The 18669-nt window shown below is 39.3% G+C and overlaps 2 protein-coding genes across 2 annotated transcripts; one reads left to right on the top strand and one right to left on the bottom strand.

The window, feature by feature from the left end:
- Positions 1-12337: 12337 nt before the first annotated feature.
- LOC149407753 (dirigent protein 2-like) lies at positions 12338-13240 on the bottom strand. The gene is made up of 2 exons (XM_089627359.1): positions 12990-13240; positions 12338-12783 (listed from the first exon to the last, which is right to left on the bottom strand). Exons 1-2 carry the CDS (start codon positions 13206-13208, stop codon positions 12553-12555), a joined length of 450 nt encoding a protein of 149 aa, XP_089483485.1. The 5' UTR covers positions 13209-13240; the 3' UTR covers positions 12338-12552.
- Positions 13241-14577: 1337 nt separating this feature from the next.
- LOC149407752 (exopolygalacturonase-like) lies at positions 14578-16322 on the top strand. Its single transcript, XM_089621764.1, has 4 exons — positions 14578-14697; positions 14891-15196; positions 15351-15866; positions 16080-16322. Exons 1-4 carry the CDS (start codon positions 14578-14580, stop codon positions 16320-16322), a joined length of 1185 nt encoding a protein of 394 aa, XP_089477890.1.
- The last annotated feature ends 2347 nt before the right edge of the window (positions 16323-18669 follow it).

The following is an 18669-nucleotide window of genomic DNA, read 5'->3' as shown; positions in this document are numbered from 1 at the left end:
TCTGACATGGATGATCTTGTTTCCTATAGCCAAGCGATGGCTTGTTCTGAATCAAACCTTTGGCTTGATGCCATGAAAGTTGAAATGCACTCGATGTATGTCAACAATGTCTGGAAACTTGTAGACCTTCCTGAAGGGATTAAACCCGTAGGCTGTAAGTGGATATACAAGAAGAAAAGGGGTCCTGATGGGAACGTCGAGACGTTCAAAGCACGACTTGTGGCGAAGTGTTATACCCAACAAGAAGGGATTGACTATGAAGAAACCTTCTCGCCAGTCACGATGCTTAAATCCATCCGCATACTCCTATCCATAGTTGCAGCTCTCGACTATGAGATCTGGCAAATGGATGTCAAGACAGCCTTTCTGAATGGCAATCTTGACGAGCGGATTTACATGGCTCAACCAGACGGTTTCGTGGATAAAGGTCAAGAGACCAAGGTTTGTGAGTTGCTTAAATCCATTTATGGACTAAAGCAAGCATCTAGGTCATGGAATATTAGATTCGATGAAACTGTAAAGAGCTTCGGCTTTGAACATTCAATAGATGAGCCTTGTGTTTACAAGTTAATACACGAAGGTAAAGTTGTGTTTCTGGTACTATATGTCGATGATATACTACTCATTGGTAATGACGTGGGTAAGTTATCTGAGGTTAAGGTCTGGCTGGCAAAGCAATTTGATATGAAGGATCTAGGAGAAGCCGCGTACATTCTGGGGATCCAAATCTTTCGAGATAGGAAAAACCGGACCCTGTCGCTCTCTCAAGCATCTTATATTGATAAGGTAATGGATCGCTTCTCGATGCAAGACTCCAAGAAGGGCCAAACACCCTTTAGGCATGGAGTTTCACTCTCTAAGGACCAGTCTCCCAAGACTGCACAAGAGATTGAAGACATAAGGAAAATTCCTTACGCCTCTGCCGTAGGAAGCCTCATGTATGCCATGCTTTGCACTAGACCTGATATATGTTTCGTCGTTGGCGTAGTTAGCCGTTTCCAATCCAACCCTTGACCCGAGCACTGGATTGCTGTTAAGCATGTTCTTAAGTATCTTCGAAGAACTAGGAACTTGATGCTTACATACTCAGGTACTGACCTGACTATGACGGGATATACTGACTCCGATTTTCAAGCGGATAAGGATTCCAGGAAATCCACTATGGGATCTGTGTTCATCCTTAATGGTGGAGCTGTTGTGTGGAGAAGTATTAAGCAATCTTGCATTGCTGACTCCACAATGGAAGCAGAATATGTGGCTGCTTGTGAAGCATCCAAAGAGGATGTATGGCTTAGAAAATTCCTTAAGTATTTGGAAGTTGTTCCAAACGTCGACGAGCCCATGACCCTTTATTGTGATAATAGTGGGGCTGTCGCTAACTCAAAGGAACCTAGAAGACGTGGAAGTGAAAAAGATCTCAACGGTGGACAACCTAGCAGATCCATTCACCAAGGCCCTAGCGAACAAGGTCTTCGACCAACATCGTGAGGGATTAGGCATGAAAGACTACACACATCTTCTTTGAGTCAAGTGGCAGTTTGTTGTCAATGGTGCCCACAAGAAGAGTTGTAATCTTTACTTTGTACATTTGATGTAATAAAATCTCATGAAGACTCTTGCTTGTAATTGCCTATTCATTCATTAATAAAGTTGAAACGTTCATTCATTCTTTCTTTGTTTGAAGCTTTATGATAAAACCTTAGTCTTTTAGTCCATAAACAAACTTAACAACTTACGAAGAGACAAATGTAGATTTGCATGAACAAACTCTTCGTAGTTTGCTTAAAACGATATATTCGCAATCTTAGGGTCAAAGGACTATTGACCTCAGTACGATTGTTAGAAGAATCTATGATGTCTGGTTATGAGGCATTGAGAGTTGGAGACTCTATAGTTCTTCTAGGTATCTTCCGAAGGTACTGAATTGACCATTGCACTTCTAGAGACAAGATAAGAACAAACCATTTAACCTCTTATGTCTCGAAGTCACTATGTATGAATTGCATCATGCTTACCTTAATCCTGAAATGAGACATGCCATTTCACACCTTAGTATTCTCATTTGAGAAAGTCAGAGTTCGGACTCACTATGTGATTCCGAACAGGGCCTATTGGTGAAGTACTAAGTTGTGAGTATGTCATGAGTAACTTTGTGAAGTTCTCATAGATATGGAATTCATGTACAAGATTGCTGAAATGCAATGTATGTCACCTCATGCTTTGTTCCTTGGAGTGTGAATAAATGAACTGGCCAGTGTCCAAATTGAGTCCTGACTCTTTTGGATGAAACAATGTGACTTGTTAGCTCCTCGTCAATACATTGTTTCTAACTTATTCACAAGCGACAATGGAGTTGAGGAAATAACAGCTAGAAGGGTAAAATGGTAATTTAGTAAATCCCGACTAGCTGATGACATTCATGAAGGGTAGCATAGATAATATTCAGTGGATCCACTCATTATAATTAGGTCGAATTCTTGAGTAGAAAACAAATTCATTTGAACCGAGAGATTTTCAGTGTCAGCTCTTTAGTGGAGTCAGTTGCCATTAAGCTAAACTTGGAAAAGGTTTGTGAACTTTTGAGTCCAAGTGTTTAGCTCAAGCTTTGTTCATTTGGGTCCATAAGGTCACTGTCACGAAATGAATGTCAATAAATTTTGACAAGTTCATTTGATGACTTAATGTCACTCGGCCATGACTTGATCATTGGGCCTCGTGAATTAATTTCATTTCATAAGAGTTTTATTGAAAATTCTTAATGGGCCTTTTTCATGTTCTCCTGAATAAATGAAGAAGCTTCTAGAAGCTCCTTCTAGAGACGTGTTGGGCGCCTACCCTATAGAGAAATATGAGAGTTTATTTTGTGCATAAATGTATTTAGATACTTGCCAAAAGAAAAAGAGGAAACAAATTTGCATAAGGATGCATAAGGAACTTCGGCCATGTTGAGAGAAAAGGCAAGCCATTAACAAAATTGGAAACAAATCAAGGCTTCTAGAAGCCTTTGTTGGCCGAGTGTCTCAATAGGGAACATAGGAAATTGGCTCATGAATATGTGATATTCTATAGAAGAGGAAACTACCTTATTGAAGGTGAGACCTCTCCTATAAATAGGAGCCTCATTTCCTCACATTTCATTCATCCAAGTTTAAGAGATTTGAGAGACTCTCTCTCTAGAACTTGTGGCCGAAATCCTCTCTCTCTCTAGTTTATTTTCGATTTTTTGCTTTGGCACCTAGGTCCTCACTTGACCTAGAGTTTAGCTCTGCGACTTCGAGACTCGTTCTTAAGTCGTAGTGTTTAAAAGTGCCCACTCACTAATTCCTTTATTTCGAGTGATTTAGTCATAGAAACTTTCGTGGTTGCTCGAGGTGCCGAGGAAAGAAAGAGAGACGTGCTGCGAGGAGACGAGCGTTGCAAACTTTCCAAAAGCTTCTACAAAGTTCAAGCTTCAAGAAAGGTTAGTAAACTTCTATACTCATAATAGTTTTTAATTACATGTACTTGCTCTTTGTCTAGGTTAGTAAAAACTGTATTTACTTGAAAATAAATTTTTTAAAAATTCCGCCGCTTCCCGAAGCGTTTAATCTTTTTGTTAAACCCTAGATCAATTCCAACACTCTCTGGTTACTCGGGATCAGGGATGACTTCTTCCACCTCGTCTCCAAGACCGATAGCTCATTTGCTCGAAAGGCGTGGGTTTAACTCATCATTGGCCATCATTACTTTGTGGCCCTGCTTATCATGACTAGCTTTAAGATAGTCGACATAATAACTTCTTGCGAGGGTTTGGTTGCCCTGTACTTCCCTCACTCCCTAGTCTGTTGGGAACTTCATCTTTAGATACTGCATAGAAATGATGGCTCCAAGCGCTTGCAATTTAGGCCTTCCGATGATTGCATTGAACACGGACTTGCCCGGGATAACTACTCATCTAGTGTTTGACGATTTTGCTCCTCGGATGTTCCCCTACTGTTATAGGGACCAATATTATTCCCTCGGTTTCGATGGAATCTCATGTGAAACCATATAGGTTTTCTGAAGATAGGGCCGAAGATTCTTTCTTATGACCCATTTTACTGAATGTTTCTCCGTAGATAATATCAATTGCCCTCCCATTGTCTACAAGGACTCGATGAACTTTTCGATTTCCAATGATGGCGGAGATGACCAGAGGGTCGTTGTACAGGAACATCACCCACCGTGCGTCTTTAGACTTGAAGGTGATGGGCTTTGAGCTAGATTTAACTATCTTGCTCGGCCTCTATTCTATCGCGAACAGGACCTGGCGGTGTCCGGCCAGAGCTCCCCTGACATAGCTCTATTAAATGCTTCTTGTATTCCCTCTGATGTGTGGTCCACCCAAGATTAGTGAAAGGTCTCCATAAACGTCGTTGCTCAGCTCGGTCTGTTCTCCAAGATCGCTCGAAACATTTTTAGTGATCCTCTTCGGATCAAAGATTATATGGCGTCTTTCAAATTAAACCACTCCGAGGTCTTGTGGCCAACGCTGTGGTGGAATGCGCAATATTTTGTTTTGTCTCTTTTTGAGATGTCCTTCTTGATCCTATTTACCTTTGAGAAATCTCCTTTGTCCTTGGTCAGCCTGAAAATTTCCTCTTTTGGAGCATTTAGAGGGTGATACTTATCGAACTTACTGGGAAATGGCTAGACGGGCTTGCCTCTGAGCAAATTTTCTTCGATAGATGAGCATCTTCGAACCTTTGTTCCCTTTGCTCCTCCCTTCATGATTTAGGTGGTAAAACCTTCTGAGTTGCCAATCTTGCTTCTTCAATATTAATATACTGTTGAGCTCCTTTCAGAAAATTATTGTAGTCCCGCGAAATTTGTCTTCTGGAGGGACAACTAGAATTTTGATTCTGTTTAGATCCTCGAGGTGATTTTGAAGAGCTTGAAGTCTTCGAAAAGTTGTCTACTTGGAGTGGTTACTCCGAGTAGTGATTGGTGTAGTCTTTGAGTGGTTCCCCCCATGAGCTTGCCTTATTGCCAGGAGCCTTTCCTTGGAAGTTTTCCAGAAATAGACTTGACAAACTGCTCAATCTATTTTCAAGTTCGTTGCTTCCACGAACCCGCCGATTTGGTTTGAGCTTTCGGTACCACCTTTTAGCGGAGCCTGAAAGGGTAATTAAGAATTCTCTGCACATTACCTCGGGTCTAGCTCCCTGCAGCAGGATCCAAGATGTGAAGGTGTCGAAGTGGTCGCCGAGGTTTGTCTTCCCATCATAGATCCGAATGTTGGGCATCCTGAACCGATCTAGCAGAGGGTGTTCTAACACCCGAGTAGTGAATGGTGAAGTAGTATCTTCGATTCTTGGAGTCGAATCTTTTCGACCCAAAGCCTCTGCTTCGATTCGAAGCTTTAGTCGTTTGAAGTTTTCTTGGTGTTGGCACTGTCTCTAGTTTCCTAATATTATTTGGAACCTTTTATGGTCTAGTACATGGTTTCTCGGTCGAAGATCGGTACTGATCAGAAATATTTTCCTGGCTGGCTTGTTAACCTTCAATATCCGAGTCTTCTTCCTCCCTCTCATATCATTCTTTCGCATGCTTATGGGATTTCGTAATCCTCAGCTCCGACTCGACAGGTCCTTACCTAGTCGATGAGTGGGTTCTTCATCATGGATTACCATTGCTGTTCGCAGCATTACCCTCTTAGTCTGGAGTTTCACCTCTAGTTCTTTGTTTCTTGCATCTCTTTGATCTATTCCGCCATACTAAGATGTGGCAGGTACTTAGCAAGTTCCTCTGGAGTAAGTAGCAAAGTGCGGTTCTGGTGTTCGATCTGGGGATCGACACCGATGGAGTTCTTGATGTCTCCGGTTGGAGTTGACGAACTAGCCATCGATCTTCGACGCTATCCCCCTCTTTAGCACCAAACTATTGGCAGACCAAAATAGTAAAACAATTGTCTCGCGAAGAGCACTCGGTTCCGAGCACGGAGTCCCGAGAACTCAAAATTTCTAGGCGGGATCATCTATAAATATAGATGAATTTAATAGAAGAGAGAAAAAAAAAGTCAGGAGCATCATCTCTATCATTCAACACTCTCATTTATTTTCTTTCTTGTACTAGATTCGTCTATATTTAGAGACAGTCCCACCTAAGAATTTGGGGCATGTTTGGTTCGATGTAATGGGCTTGGAATGGAATTGTCATTACTTTAAAATGGGCTCATTCTAATGTTTGGTTAAAAAATAAAACCAGAATGATAATTCTAATGCAATGGCTATTAAGTCATTTTAAATGAATGGAGATTCATTAGGGGTACCTAAAGAATCAGGATTCCATTCTATCGTAGTTTTTAAATCTCTAAACTAGCCTTTGACTTGAGCTGACAAAGAAATAAACTTATCCCCAAAAATCGCATTCCACCAGCATCGTAGCTACGGTCAAACTCCACCACCGCAGTTACCGCCGGACTTTGACCGGAGTTGCCGCCGAGATCCGCCAATATTATTACTGCCGGATTCTGCCACCGTGATCGGCGACGTAGACGCTGGAGCTTCTTCAACGATGACCAGATCATTCTTATTTATTTGTTTTCCACCATTATTTCCGGCGAACATTCGTTATTATATTTGGATTCATATGTGTTGAAATGCTCTCTGTGGAAACTGTGGAGCAATTGAAAAAAATTACTTCTTCACTTTTACCCTTTCAGTTTTCCAGGTCAGTTGAGTGTTTAATTTATATGTGGTAAATCTCCCTTTTGGATTCATGTCTGTGTTTCTCCCTTTTTGTTTACAGATACAGTGGTAGGTAATGTGTGTTTATCTTACAAACGTTTATAAATTACATATGTCATCTGTTTTGAAGTGTTTTTTTTTTTCAAATAAAATTGCGTAGGTGTTACTATATAATATACTATGTGTATTATATATACCTGTCATCATATAACATTGCATAGAGTTGATTAAGTACGTATAAACATATTCAATATATATTAACCGTACGATCCCCAATTGATTGAGACAGACATTCAAACAAAACCCTATTCTTTAATAATTTTATTAGTAAATTTGCAACGAACAACAATCAACAAGTTGTGTCACATAATTTTCAACTTTGTTTTAACCTCAACATATTTAAAGTGTTTTGGCATATTGACTTTTATATATTTCTTGGTAGTAGTCAGGGTCCCTGAATTTTGAAATTTGGAAACCTATAGCCTTTTTGTCATATTTCAATCAATTATTTGTTGAAACTAGAGTCTACTTGGTTTCTCGATTCGTTTTTTCACATGAACTGACAAATTTAATCATATAAAAACAAGATAGTGTATAAGATCGTACAATAATAAGATTCTATAAAAAAAATGAATAAAATCTGACAAAAGGGTCACAACCGCAAAATTTCAAAGCTTACGGACTAGTAGTGCCAAAAAAAAAATACAAGGTCAATTTCCAAAACGAGTAAAATTAAAGATAGTAATGTTCAAACGTAGTTCTAAACGCCGGAGAAATTCGCCGAAATTCGCCGGCGAAGTCGCTGCCGGAACACTGACGGTCGACGAATGCGTGTTTTGTCGTCGGATGTTGTCGGAAATCGGCGAAACGACGCGCCGTTCGCCAAAAAAAACGGCCGACGATTTTCGTTGTACTTAAAGAACAAAGCTCATTCAGAGGGAAAAAAAAATCGCCGGAAATGGTGGATGAAGTCTGAAACAAGAGAGAGAAAAGAGAAGAGAAAAGTGAGAACAAAGAAGAGAGATGACAGATAAGAGAGTAGAGATGAGGGTAAAAATCGTGTAAAAAAACTGACAATACCTTTTTTTTTAATTCTTTTTTATTTTCTTTTTATTCATTCTTTATTTGTATGTATAATATATTTGATCTATTTTTTAATATCATTTTTTTAAACCTCTTTTTACAAATATATATATATATATACGTGTATATATATATATATGTATATATATATATATGAAAAATAAAATATTAATCTATAATTTAGTTGTGTTTGTTCAATAATTTTAATTTGAATAAAAGACTAGACCAAATTATATTTACATGATTTTTTTAAAGAGATTTGTAAACAACTAGCCTACTTATAGAGGGGACTTTTAAATTATAGCTCAACTATCTATTTATTTAGGGATATAGCCCATATTTCTCATACTTCCAAAATTGCCATTGGTTTCATAAAACTTCGTTCTTATTTGTTCGTTAATTCCATTTTCCAATTATTCATCATCGGATTTGAATCATGGAATCGTTCGTCAAATCGGAGACAAGTATTTTTCTTTTTCGAATGGTAAATAATATTTACTATCGAATGACCCGACTGTAAATATTATTTACCATTGAAATTATCATGCGATTTGCAATATTCGACGACTCATTTGGAATAGATGTTTAGGATCATCGATTTCGTAGATGTTCTTTTATTGTTCTTATATTATCTGTTCGTCTAGATTAGTCATTTAATCATTCTTAGTTTATGTTTGTCTAGTGTAGGTGTTTAGGTTCTTTGGTCTCATAAAACTTCGCTCATATTTTTTTGTTAATTCCAATTTTTTTTTTCAGTTATTCATCATCAGATTTGAATCATGGAATCGTTCGCCAAATCGGAGACAAGTATTTTGTTTTTTCGAATGGTAAATAATATTTACTATCGAATGGCCTGACTGTAAATATTATTTACCATTAAAGTTTCAGTTATGGTGTTCTATGGGTTAATCTAATTGAAAATATTATTTACCATATTTTATAGTTAATCTAACAGAGAATTGATCGGAGATGCGGACTAGGGTTTCGATTATGGTGTTCTATGGGTTCATCGAATTGGAAATAATATTTACTTACCATTTTTTCCAAGTCTGAGAACGGAGACATCTTCGTCGGCTTCGGAAGTGGCGAAATAAAAAATTGGTGGCGGAAAAGGAGGTCAGACGCAATATCGGAGGATTGAAGTATTCGAAATCGACGGAGAGTTCGGAGGCAATATCGGAGGATTGAAGGATTCGGAGTCGGATGCGAAAATTTTGGTGTGTATTTGATGAGAGGTAAGATAGGAATATAATATTGTTTGGTAGTGAATTGGGCTAGTTACCTAATTTAAGTAATAGTTGGGCTAGAATTTTAAAGGAGGTAGCCAATTTGAGCTAGATACCTAACCGGCCCTTTTTTAAATTTATAATTTAGCTATATTTGTTAAATAATTTTAGTTTGAATAAAAGATTAGACCAAATTGTTATATATCATTTGTGTTATTAGTTAAATGCTATCACACTACACTAAATGTATATCCGTCAATGTATACTTTGAAAATTAAAAGTATTATACAAAAAAAAAAATTAAGGTAGTGTTTGGTAGTTAACTCAAATTGTTTTTGTTTTCTGTTTTCTAATTTTTGTAGTTGTATTGAAAAACTGTTTTGTAGTTGTTTTCAAAAAGCTGTTTGGTACAGTTTTCATTTTTGTTTTTGAAAAATTGAAAAAACTGGAAAAACTGTTTGGTACACTTTTCACTTTTTTTTTATTCCATGCTTATGAGTCTTAAATAAATTGATCCGAATAAAAAGTAAATCAAACCGATCCTGAATCAGAATCTTATGAGTAGTCCACAATACTCAAACTCAAAACCGAGAAATAACTCTAATAAGCGAGCTTGTGTTTCCTTGAATAAAACTAATTTAATTTATCCAAAATGAGATTAGAAAATAACTCCAACAAAATAAAAATCATTTCTTTTCTTCTCTGAATCTCAAGGAAAACATAGTCAAATTTCTTATCGCGACGCTCGAGTAACCAAGATACCAAACGTTAACTCAAAACGATTCGTATACAAATTATTTAAAACCCGTGATAACACATCACAACAACAAAAATTCATAAAATTCTAACGGACACTCGCGGGCCTCCGAGCCAAAGCCGAAACGCCGTATCCACTCGACGTTCTCCTGGTCTTGTTCGCCTCGTCGATACTCGCGCTATAACTCCGTCGTCTCCCGGTCACGCCCTCGCCGTCCCGAACTCGCTGTTTTGGGCTCTACGTAGCCCACCTATACCGTACCATATTACAATAAACTCGCAAACGAAACAAAGCTCACCAACCATATTACAATCCAAAATATCAACGTGTTTCCGACTCATCACCACCGCGACGAAACATCAATTCAACCTATCGATCTTAGATCATTATCAATAACAAGTCCAGACTAACAACAACAACAACAACAACAGCACAGACACAAACACACGGCCAAATAACAATACACACGGCCAAGACAAAAACCCATGGCCAAACTTGTCAAAATCCAAAGCAAATTCGTCCAAAATCAATAACAATCACAAATTCGGGTATAAACTTATCCAAGAATCATCGATCTCGTTCACAAGCGAAAACCCCCAACATCTCAATTCCATCAAAACCCACGGCCAAAAAAAAACCCAACTAAATTCGAGTTCAAACCTTCAATTCAAATCATCATTTTCAATAATCGAGCTCAAAATCAATTCAAGGAGTATCAAACACGTTCAGAATTGAAAAGCCCCAAATCAAAATCAATTTCTAGAACCCTAGTTTTCAATCTTGATTTCAGAGAAGAGAATATCTCACCTCACTTGCTATGGAACGGACCTCATCGGCGCGCTCTCTCTTGATTTCCGGTGTCCCTCCACGGTCGGTGGCCTTGGGTGAGCTCGCGGCGGCGTTCTCCTTGCCGGAGCGCGCGCGCGGTCCGCATCTCGTCCACGACCCTCGCAGCCTCGTCGAGTCGGTCGGCCCGGCCGAGGAGCTGCGGCGGCCCCGCCGTGAACCGCTTCGCCGCCGCCAGGAGCGCCTTCACCGCCGCCGCCAGGAGAGAGAGAGAGAGATGACGAGTTGGAGAGAGAGAGAGAGAGATGGCGAGTTGGAGAGAGAGAGAGAGAGAGAGAAACGTGAGTGAAAAAAAGCAAAAACACCTAAGAGTTGTTTTTGAAAATCCTTCACAAAATTAAAATACAACTTGAAAATTTTTCAAAAAATTTTTTTCAATTGAAAAACAAACACGTTTTACTTTTTTGTAAAACAAAAAGCAAAAACAAAAACTGAAAAACACTTTCCGGATGAGCAACCAAACATGACCTAAGTTTTTTAGTATATAGAGTTTATATATAAAAATTAAAAATAAAATAAAAAAAACTCAAAAGAAATAAATATCAATACATAAAAAAATGTAATACATATATAGATATTATTAAATGTTAAATATCATATATTTTACATGTTAAAAAATTGAATACTTATTATTTATGTCTTTTAAATATTTTGTTGTGTGACTTTAAGTGTGAAATATATGTGGTTGATATGTATGATTTGTAGTGTTTTAAATTTGGATTATATTTACAAGTATTTTTCTCTATGAGTTTATTTTGCAACATTATTTCCGTTCGATTTTCCATCGGCACGTCGATTTTTCATGAAAAACGGCGTTTGAAAACGGCATATCAGTTGCCCTTTTTCACATTTTTTCCGTTCAGTTTTCCATCGGCGAGTCGATTTTCCGTAAATTAGGAGGCTCGAAACGGCGTCGAAAACGGCATTTTGAACCTTGGAAATTATATTTACACGATATAAAATGTCTCACACAATATTGAAACAATATATTAAATGTGTGACAAGATGTTCTCATAATCAAGACAAACAAATAAATAATGCGTAGAATAAAAGACATAAAGAGTTGTTAACCCAATTTAGTGTTATGTGACAAACGTCTCAAAGGTTATGGCATAGTAACAAGGAAATTCATTGATCAGTAAATAGTCATATGCACTCGTCGATTTTATCTTAATAATCATCTCTTCATATTCATTTATTTCCTATTACAAAACTCATGAATCAAACTCGTGATCCCATTGAATATGAAATCTCATCATTTCCACTCAAACACACCCAAGTATTTGTTACTCTCAACTATAAAAGTTTTTGCAGCAATACTCATTAATTACTATGTCACTCAAAAATACGTGGGAACATCGCCAAACAAAAATACATGGCCACACTCGTAAAACTATTTTTGACACTAAACATGCACGCGCAAAACCTAGAACGTTGTGTAGCAAAGATCTAGTAATTAGCGGAGCGTCTCTCTTTTATAGTGGTTGACGAACTAGATGAATCTTTTAAGTATCTTAACTAAAGAGCGTAGAAGATATTCGATGCATATCTTGCACGATGATATTGTTCCAACAAAATCAGAATTTTTCCAAAGATCGGATCACATAATATTTTGGTAGATCAGAGGATGGCCAATGTTTCTCAATAAATTGCATAATATGTTGGCAAATATCTTGTCATATTTTACCGATAAAAAATAAATCAATAATAGTCGTAATAACAGCATGTACAAACAAAGTGATAAAAGAAAGATAATTTAATAATCAACATTTGATACGATGCATGGAGAATCGCGCAATCCCATCGTAACTCGAGTTTATTTGGTTCCGTCAAAAATAGATTTTGGACGGAAAATACATAATTTGATTGATGTATATAGACCATATACGACCAATTAAGAATATTCTAGAAAGTATTTATACTCGAGTGCGTATCAATATTGCACTTGTACCAGAGTGACATTCAAGCGTAGAACACCGTGGGACGGGATATTGGGGTTTGAAGAAGGGTGATAGGAAAAAGTCTCGAACGTGGCATATCCACGGACAAACCGGAATATTCCGGTCCCTCCGACGACCGAAACCTCGGACCCTACCTCGAACTGTCTGTAACTCCCCTGAATCTCTATCGTACTTCCATTGTTGAACACCAAAGAAAGAACCACCTGCAATTAAGCACACACGAAGCTGCTTAAAACCTCCCGGACTTGATAATAATAATCATAAAATAAAGGCCATTTCTTGATCAACGAACACAAATTTTTTTTACCAAAACTTCTATCTTTTGAAAGCCAAGCGTTGTTTCATTGTCATATATAAAAATAAAAAAAATTCATTCACAAAGCCAAAATCCTGGCTTCATCGTCCCTGCCTGTAAATTACGACCGTCTGAGCCCGCCACGACGTACGTCCCTTGGCTCCGGCCGACCCGAACCGAATCTGGGTCGGGCGTTAGGGTTATCGGGTCATCGGAGACATAGACGGTGCCAAACTCCGTGAAGTGCTGCGGCTTTCCGGAGACACCGGCGACGGAGACAGAGGTGGAGTTTTTGCCGCTAGAGTAGGAGTAATCTTGGAGGTATAAGGACATCTCGGAGGTGGTTACTGCTTTGGCATAGCTTGTTGAGGATAAGAATGATATGGCCAAATAATAAGCTTGAAGGATTAGTAATAAAATGGGCATGGTTTGTTTGCTTGCTTGGGGCTACAATACTTTTTAGGTATTTGGGTTCTTCGAGTTTTTTTCTATTTATTTGAGCTTTAATTATGTATTGTAAATTATTGTGAATTATTAGTGGTCAATGGTTGTATAATTAATGGAGAGTTGAGTGTACTTATTAAGTCATTTAAACCCAACTAGAAATTAAGTAATCAATGCGTAAAAAAAAATTTGTTTTTACCTGCATAATTTAATTAGTTTAAAATAGGATTGACGTGTCTTCAAATGGTATTTAGTGATTATCATTGTACGACATGGCCAAATAATATGTTTGATGTAGTAATAATAATAGTATGTTCTACTAAAAAAAAAAAAATAGTATGGGCTTCTAGCAAAAAATAAAAAAATAATAGTGTATGGGCATGGTTTTTTTTTTTATTATTGGGTTTGGATTTTCAATTATCTGCAATATCTTTAAGCTAATAGATTATTGTCAATTATTATTATCTGTCTATAGTGATGTGATCCTAATCGATTGAATAGTTAATGGGGGGTGTATGTATATTTTATTTAAAACGCGTGAAGAAGTTAATTAATCAGTGAGTCAACAACATATATTTTTTGAGTAACAAGTAAACAATATATATTGTTTTACATACATACTACATAATTAGTTAAACGCGCCGCTTGACAATTTTAAAAAAGGTATATATTTCATGTTTATCATTGTACGGCAATAATATTGTTCATATATGGGAGACACTGGATTAGGACAAATATAATAACATGGTGGTGCAATATTGACATTGGTATTGACAATATACATGATACACTAATGGGGAAAGCTACACCATATTTAGACTGGCATTACTGAAATTCGACCGCATTGGGGAATAATAAACGGCAATTGCAGGGGAAAAAAAACGTACGGTCGCTTAAAAAGACAAATGCTATTGCTAAAAACGCATTAATCGAACAAATATTATGTAGACTCAATTAGGTGATATTACGTGTGGTTTTACAAATGGACATCCGTTAGGAACCATGCATGCGCGACTACTTTTAAGGTGACTAAGAATAGCTTCGCTTATTGAAGACGTTGACATCCTCTTATGTTCCTTAAAACAAGGGCGACCTTAACCATGCCTTACGAGGACTCTTTTCTTAGGCCTTTCATGGTATATATAAAAAGGGTTAGATTCCGAAACAATAATTAACATCTGTTTGCATGATACAAAACTACTAGGTCTACGTACTCATTAGAAAGAAGAACAAGAAGAAGAAACAAAAATCAAACAGCATGGGGTTGAAATCGAACGTGACTTTCATAGCTCTGGTGGTGTTATTTGCATTGCATGCAAATGCCCAAGTTTTTGACATCACAAAACAGGGTGCGAAACCTGGCGCCGATAGTACTAAAGTAAGGACAAGCAAGATATAATATTTGTCGTATTTACTTATATAAAACGTAAAATGTTTCATTTTCAGTAGACAAAAAGTAACCGACAAACAAATCTCATAGATATGGATAAATGTTTTGCTACAATATTTGATCAAATGACATTTGATGGCTATTTACGTAGATGTTGATATATTTGCTCTTGTTTTCACAGGCATTGTTGGACACATGGAAGCTAGCTTGCGCGTCACCATCACGCACCAAAGTGGTGGTTCCGAAGGGGACGTACAAAATAACGCAAGCGACTATGGAAGGGCCTTGCAGGGCTCCGATCGAGTTCAACCTCCAAGGCACACTGCAGGCACCCGCCCTTGGGGCCTTCAAAAGCAGCGAGAACTGGATTATGTTTCAACACATTGACCATCTCACTGTCTCCGGATCCGGGACATTTGACGGAAACGGGAAAACCGCATGGGGAAAGAAATGCGAGCATACTTCATATTGTGGAAGCCTTCCCATTGTAAGCTCTCTCTCTCTCTCTTAAAAAAAGTGGTACTTACAACGACGGTTTTACAAACTGTAATACAAACCCCCCACTTAAGAATTGACATTTTTAACTGTCATGCCATCTAATTTTTTTCTTCTTCTCAAATCTTGTATAATATTCATGACAGAACGTGAGATTCAACTTCCTCACCAACGCCGTGATCCAAGACGTGACGACACTGGACAGCAAGCAATTCCACACCAACGTGTTGGGTTGCAAAAACGTGACGTTCAACAACTACAAAGTGGTGGCTCCGGCGGACAGTGTGAACACAGATGGGATCCACATCGGCCGATCATCGGACATCAAGATCAACAACGCTCACATCCAGACCGGAGACGATTGTATCTCCATCGGGGATGGGAGCTCGAAGATCACAGTCACTGGGGTCACATGTGGGCCGGGACACGGCATCAGCATTGGAAGTTTGGGCCGGTACACCAACGAGGCGCCCGTGACGGGTGTTCACATCTCGAACAGCCACTTGAAGAACACCATGAACGGAGTTCGGGTCAAGACTTGGCCCGACTCCTACTCTGGTGTCGCGTCCGACCTCCACTTCGAGGGCATCACTATGGAGAATGTCGGAAACCCCATTCTTATCGACCAAGAATACTGTCCGTGGAACAAATGCAACCTTAAGGTATTATATGTCCCTTACAACTAGGAAGTGTTCTAGCTGTTATCACTGAGTACTACACAGACGAAAATATGCGAATACATAACAGGTGTCATTTTGAAGGTCGTAGAAATTTATTACGACCTTCAAAATCATACTATTGTGCATAATTTGTGGTGGAAATGACATCAAATAAAAAAAAACCCTAATTATATATAATGTGTTTGAATTTTTCAGGTTCCCTCCAAAGTTAAGCTTAGCAATGTCATATTCAAGAAGATCACGGGAACTTCATCCACACCTCTGGCCGTGAGCCTTATTTGCAGCACAGCAGCGCCGTGCTCGAATGTGCAGCTCATAGATATCAACCTCAAATACAGTGGTACTGCCGCTGGAACCATCACCTCACACTGCAAACACGTTAAGCCTCTCACCTCCGGCACTCAGAACCCCCCGGCCTGCGCGACTAACGTCGCCTAAAGCGACAAAATTAAAATTAATAAAAATTAAAATTTTGGATTAGTTAATAATGATTATTTTCTGACAACTTATACGTATACAAGAAGCACGATTTTTTTTTTTTTTTTTGGAGTGGTACTGAGATTGATGGTTATGTAAAACTTATAGCGGCATTGAAAACATTGCAACTATATATACAATAAATTTAAGGGTAAATTTAATCATATACCTTGTATTTTTTATTTTATTTCTAATTATGAACTGTTTCCTTCAAGTATGTATGCTTGAAAATTATACAATAAATTATCAATAAATGTGTGTATGCATTTGTCCCCCAGACCTCACGTGGGTCCACGACTGTATAAGCCAATTTTGGTTTATGCCACCGAGAGATCTTATTGGAACAACACAAAGTTTAAATTTAATTACTACTCCGCATGAGTATTTTCGGTTATTGGTTATTTGAGTTCAATGAAAGGACAGCCGGGGGAGTATAGAGTGTAAGCATAGCATTTCTGCTATAGATCTCATTCTAAATAAGATCTCTATAGTTAGGCTACCAATATAGAATCATATTCTTCCAGCCAAGATTTGGGCTTGATTGTAGGAAGGGTGTTACGTTTTTGTATTTCTATGAGAAGCGGCTCGCACGATTCCTAGTGGTGAATCCGGCATATAGTTCATAACAACGATCAACGCTTAAAAGAAACACAAAATGAGGCCGATTAATTTAGGGTTTCATGCGTTTAGTATTGGGTATTTATGGTATTTTCTTCAGATATGTCAAAAATCACAACCTTAGCTGCCTATTACATGGAAACATTTCATCAAATTATTTAGTCTGAATGCTTCATGTAGAGTCCTTCAAGATAAAGTCTTATCATGATCCCAATGATAGCTAAGAATCCTTTTCCTGATCAATACATCATATCCCGGTTCCTGAAATCCAATCCTCATTTTCGTTACTCTCTCTCTCTCTCTCTCTCTCTCTCTCTCTCTCTCTTTCTCATTCTCTCAAGCTTTTATCTTTCTTTTTCTCAAAATTTCAAATGACCATATCTCTATCATATCAACTCCAAATATAGCGGTTCCAAGTTCTATGAAGTCATGTCAAAGAGAGATTCAAGAACACACCCATTATGCCAACTAAAATTCTTTGTTCATTGTCGTGGAAGTTCTCCGAAAAGGATCTCTGCACCAATGTTGATTTTTTCAATCACCGGATGGAGGTGTGGTCTTCACCGCCAACCTAAAAAGGATCTCTTTCCTTTTTCTTTCTTTTTTTTTTTGTGCAACCCCGCGGCGCGCGCCCTAGACGGCGCGGCGCGCGGTCCGTGCGGCGCGTGGCGGGCCCCGTGCGCGGGGCTGGTGCGCTTGCGCGGGGGAGTTCGACTTTTTTTGGAGGTTTTCCTTCGTTTTCTTCCTTGTGGGAGTAGGATTTGGACTCCTACCCCCATAGGAGCCTATAAATAAGCCCCTCCTCTTTCTCATCCTTCCACTTTATTTTTTTCTCTCTTTCTCTACACTTTTATCTTTTCTACATGCTTGCATCATGGATATTCCTTCCCTTTTCTCAACTAAGGATCCCGAGATTGAGTTCTCTCTCTTGTTTTAGGACTCTGAACATGTAGAGGATGACCTCTTCGCGGGATTAGGGGAAGTTCCTTTGCACGTGGAAGATAAGTGGAGTGGAGCAGTGGCTCGAAGAAGGCGAGCCGGGCGCGACTGCGCCCGTTCCTCAGCCTTGGGAGGAGTGCGTGCCGACTGGGCGTGGCGCAGATGGAGACGCCGACCCTCCTACGTCCAGGGAACTCGCACCTCGCCTTGTGATCGACTTTGTCGGCGAGGGGGCACATGATAAGCCCCGTCCCGACGCGCCGAAGTCCAACTTGGATTCTCATGGCACACCAGGAGACGTTGCGGGCGCGAATGTGATGACTCCGCTAGAGTCGGTCCTCGACGAGAATGACTGCGTGGACGACTTTGGTCCCGAGTCAGAAGATCCCGGAGGTGATTCGGAGACATGTCCGGGGGCCGAGGGCCTCGCACCGAAGCGTCCCGAGGGGCCGCTGGCGACTGCTGCGACCGTGTTGGAGGGTGGAGGCCCTTCCTTGGAGCCAGGGGGTGCTCAGCCCGTTACCCCTAACGCAGAGGCGATAGTGTCGGCGAGGTCGCTTGCTAGGACAGAGTGGTATCCCGAGGAAGGCTTTGCTGCTCCCGAGGGCTTCGATTGTTCGGGGTTGATGCTTCGAGCTCGCTCACCTACCGGACATTCATCGGTCTCAGGGAGGCATTTGCCATTCCGTCGTCCGTGGCGCTCCTCCGTCCCTTACAGGGTGATCGTCCCTTTCGCCCTCGCTGTGGATTC

Source organism: Urtica dioica, chromosome 1 (assembly GCF_054948205.1).
Source record: "Urtica dioica subsp. dioica isolate 48M chromosome 1, U.dioica_male_clone48M_v1_H2, whole genome shotgun sequence".
NCBI lineage: Eukaryota > Viridiplantae > Streptophyta > Magnoliopsida > Rosales > Urticaceae > Urtica > Urtica dioica.
Note: the sequence above shows the minus strand (reverse complement) of the source record. Positions and strands in the feature narration are given on the sequence as shown.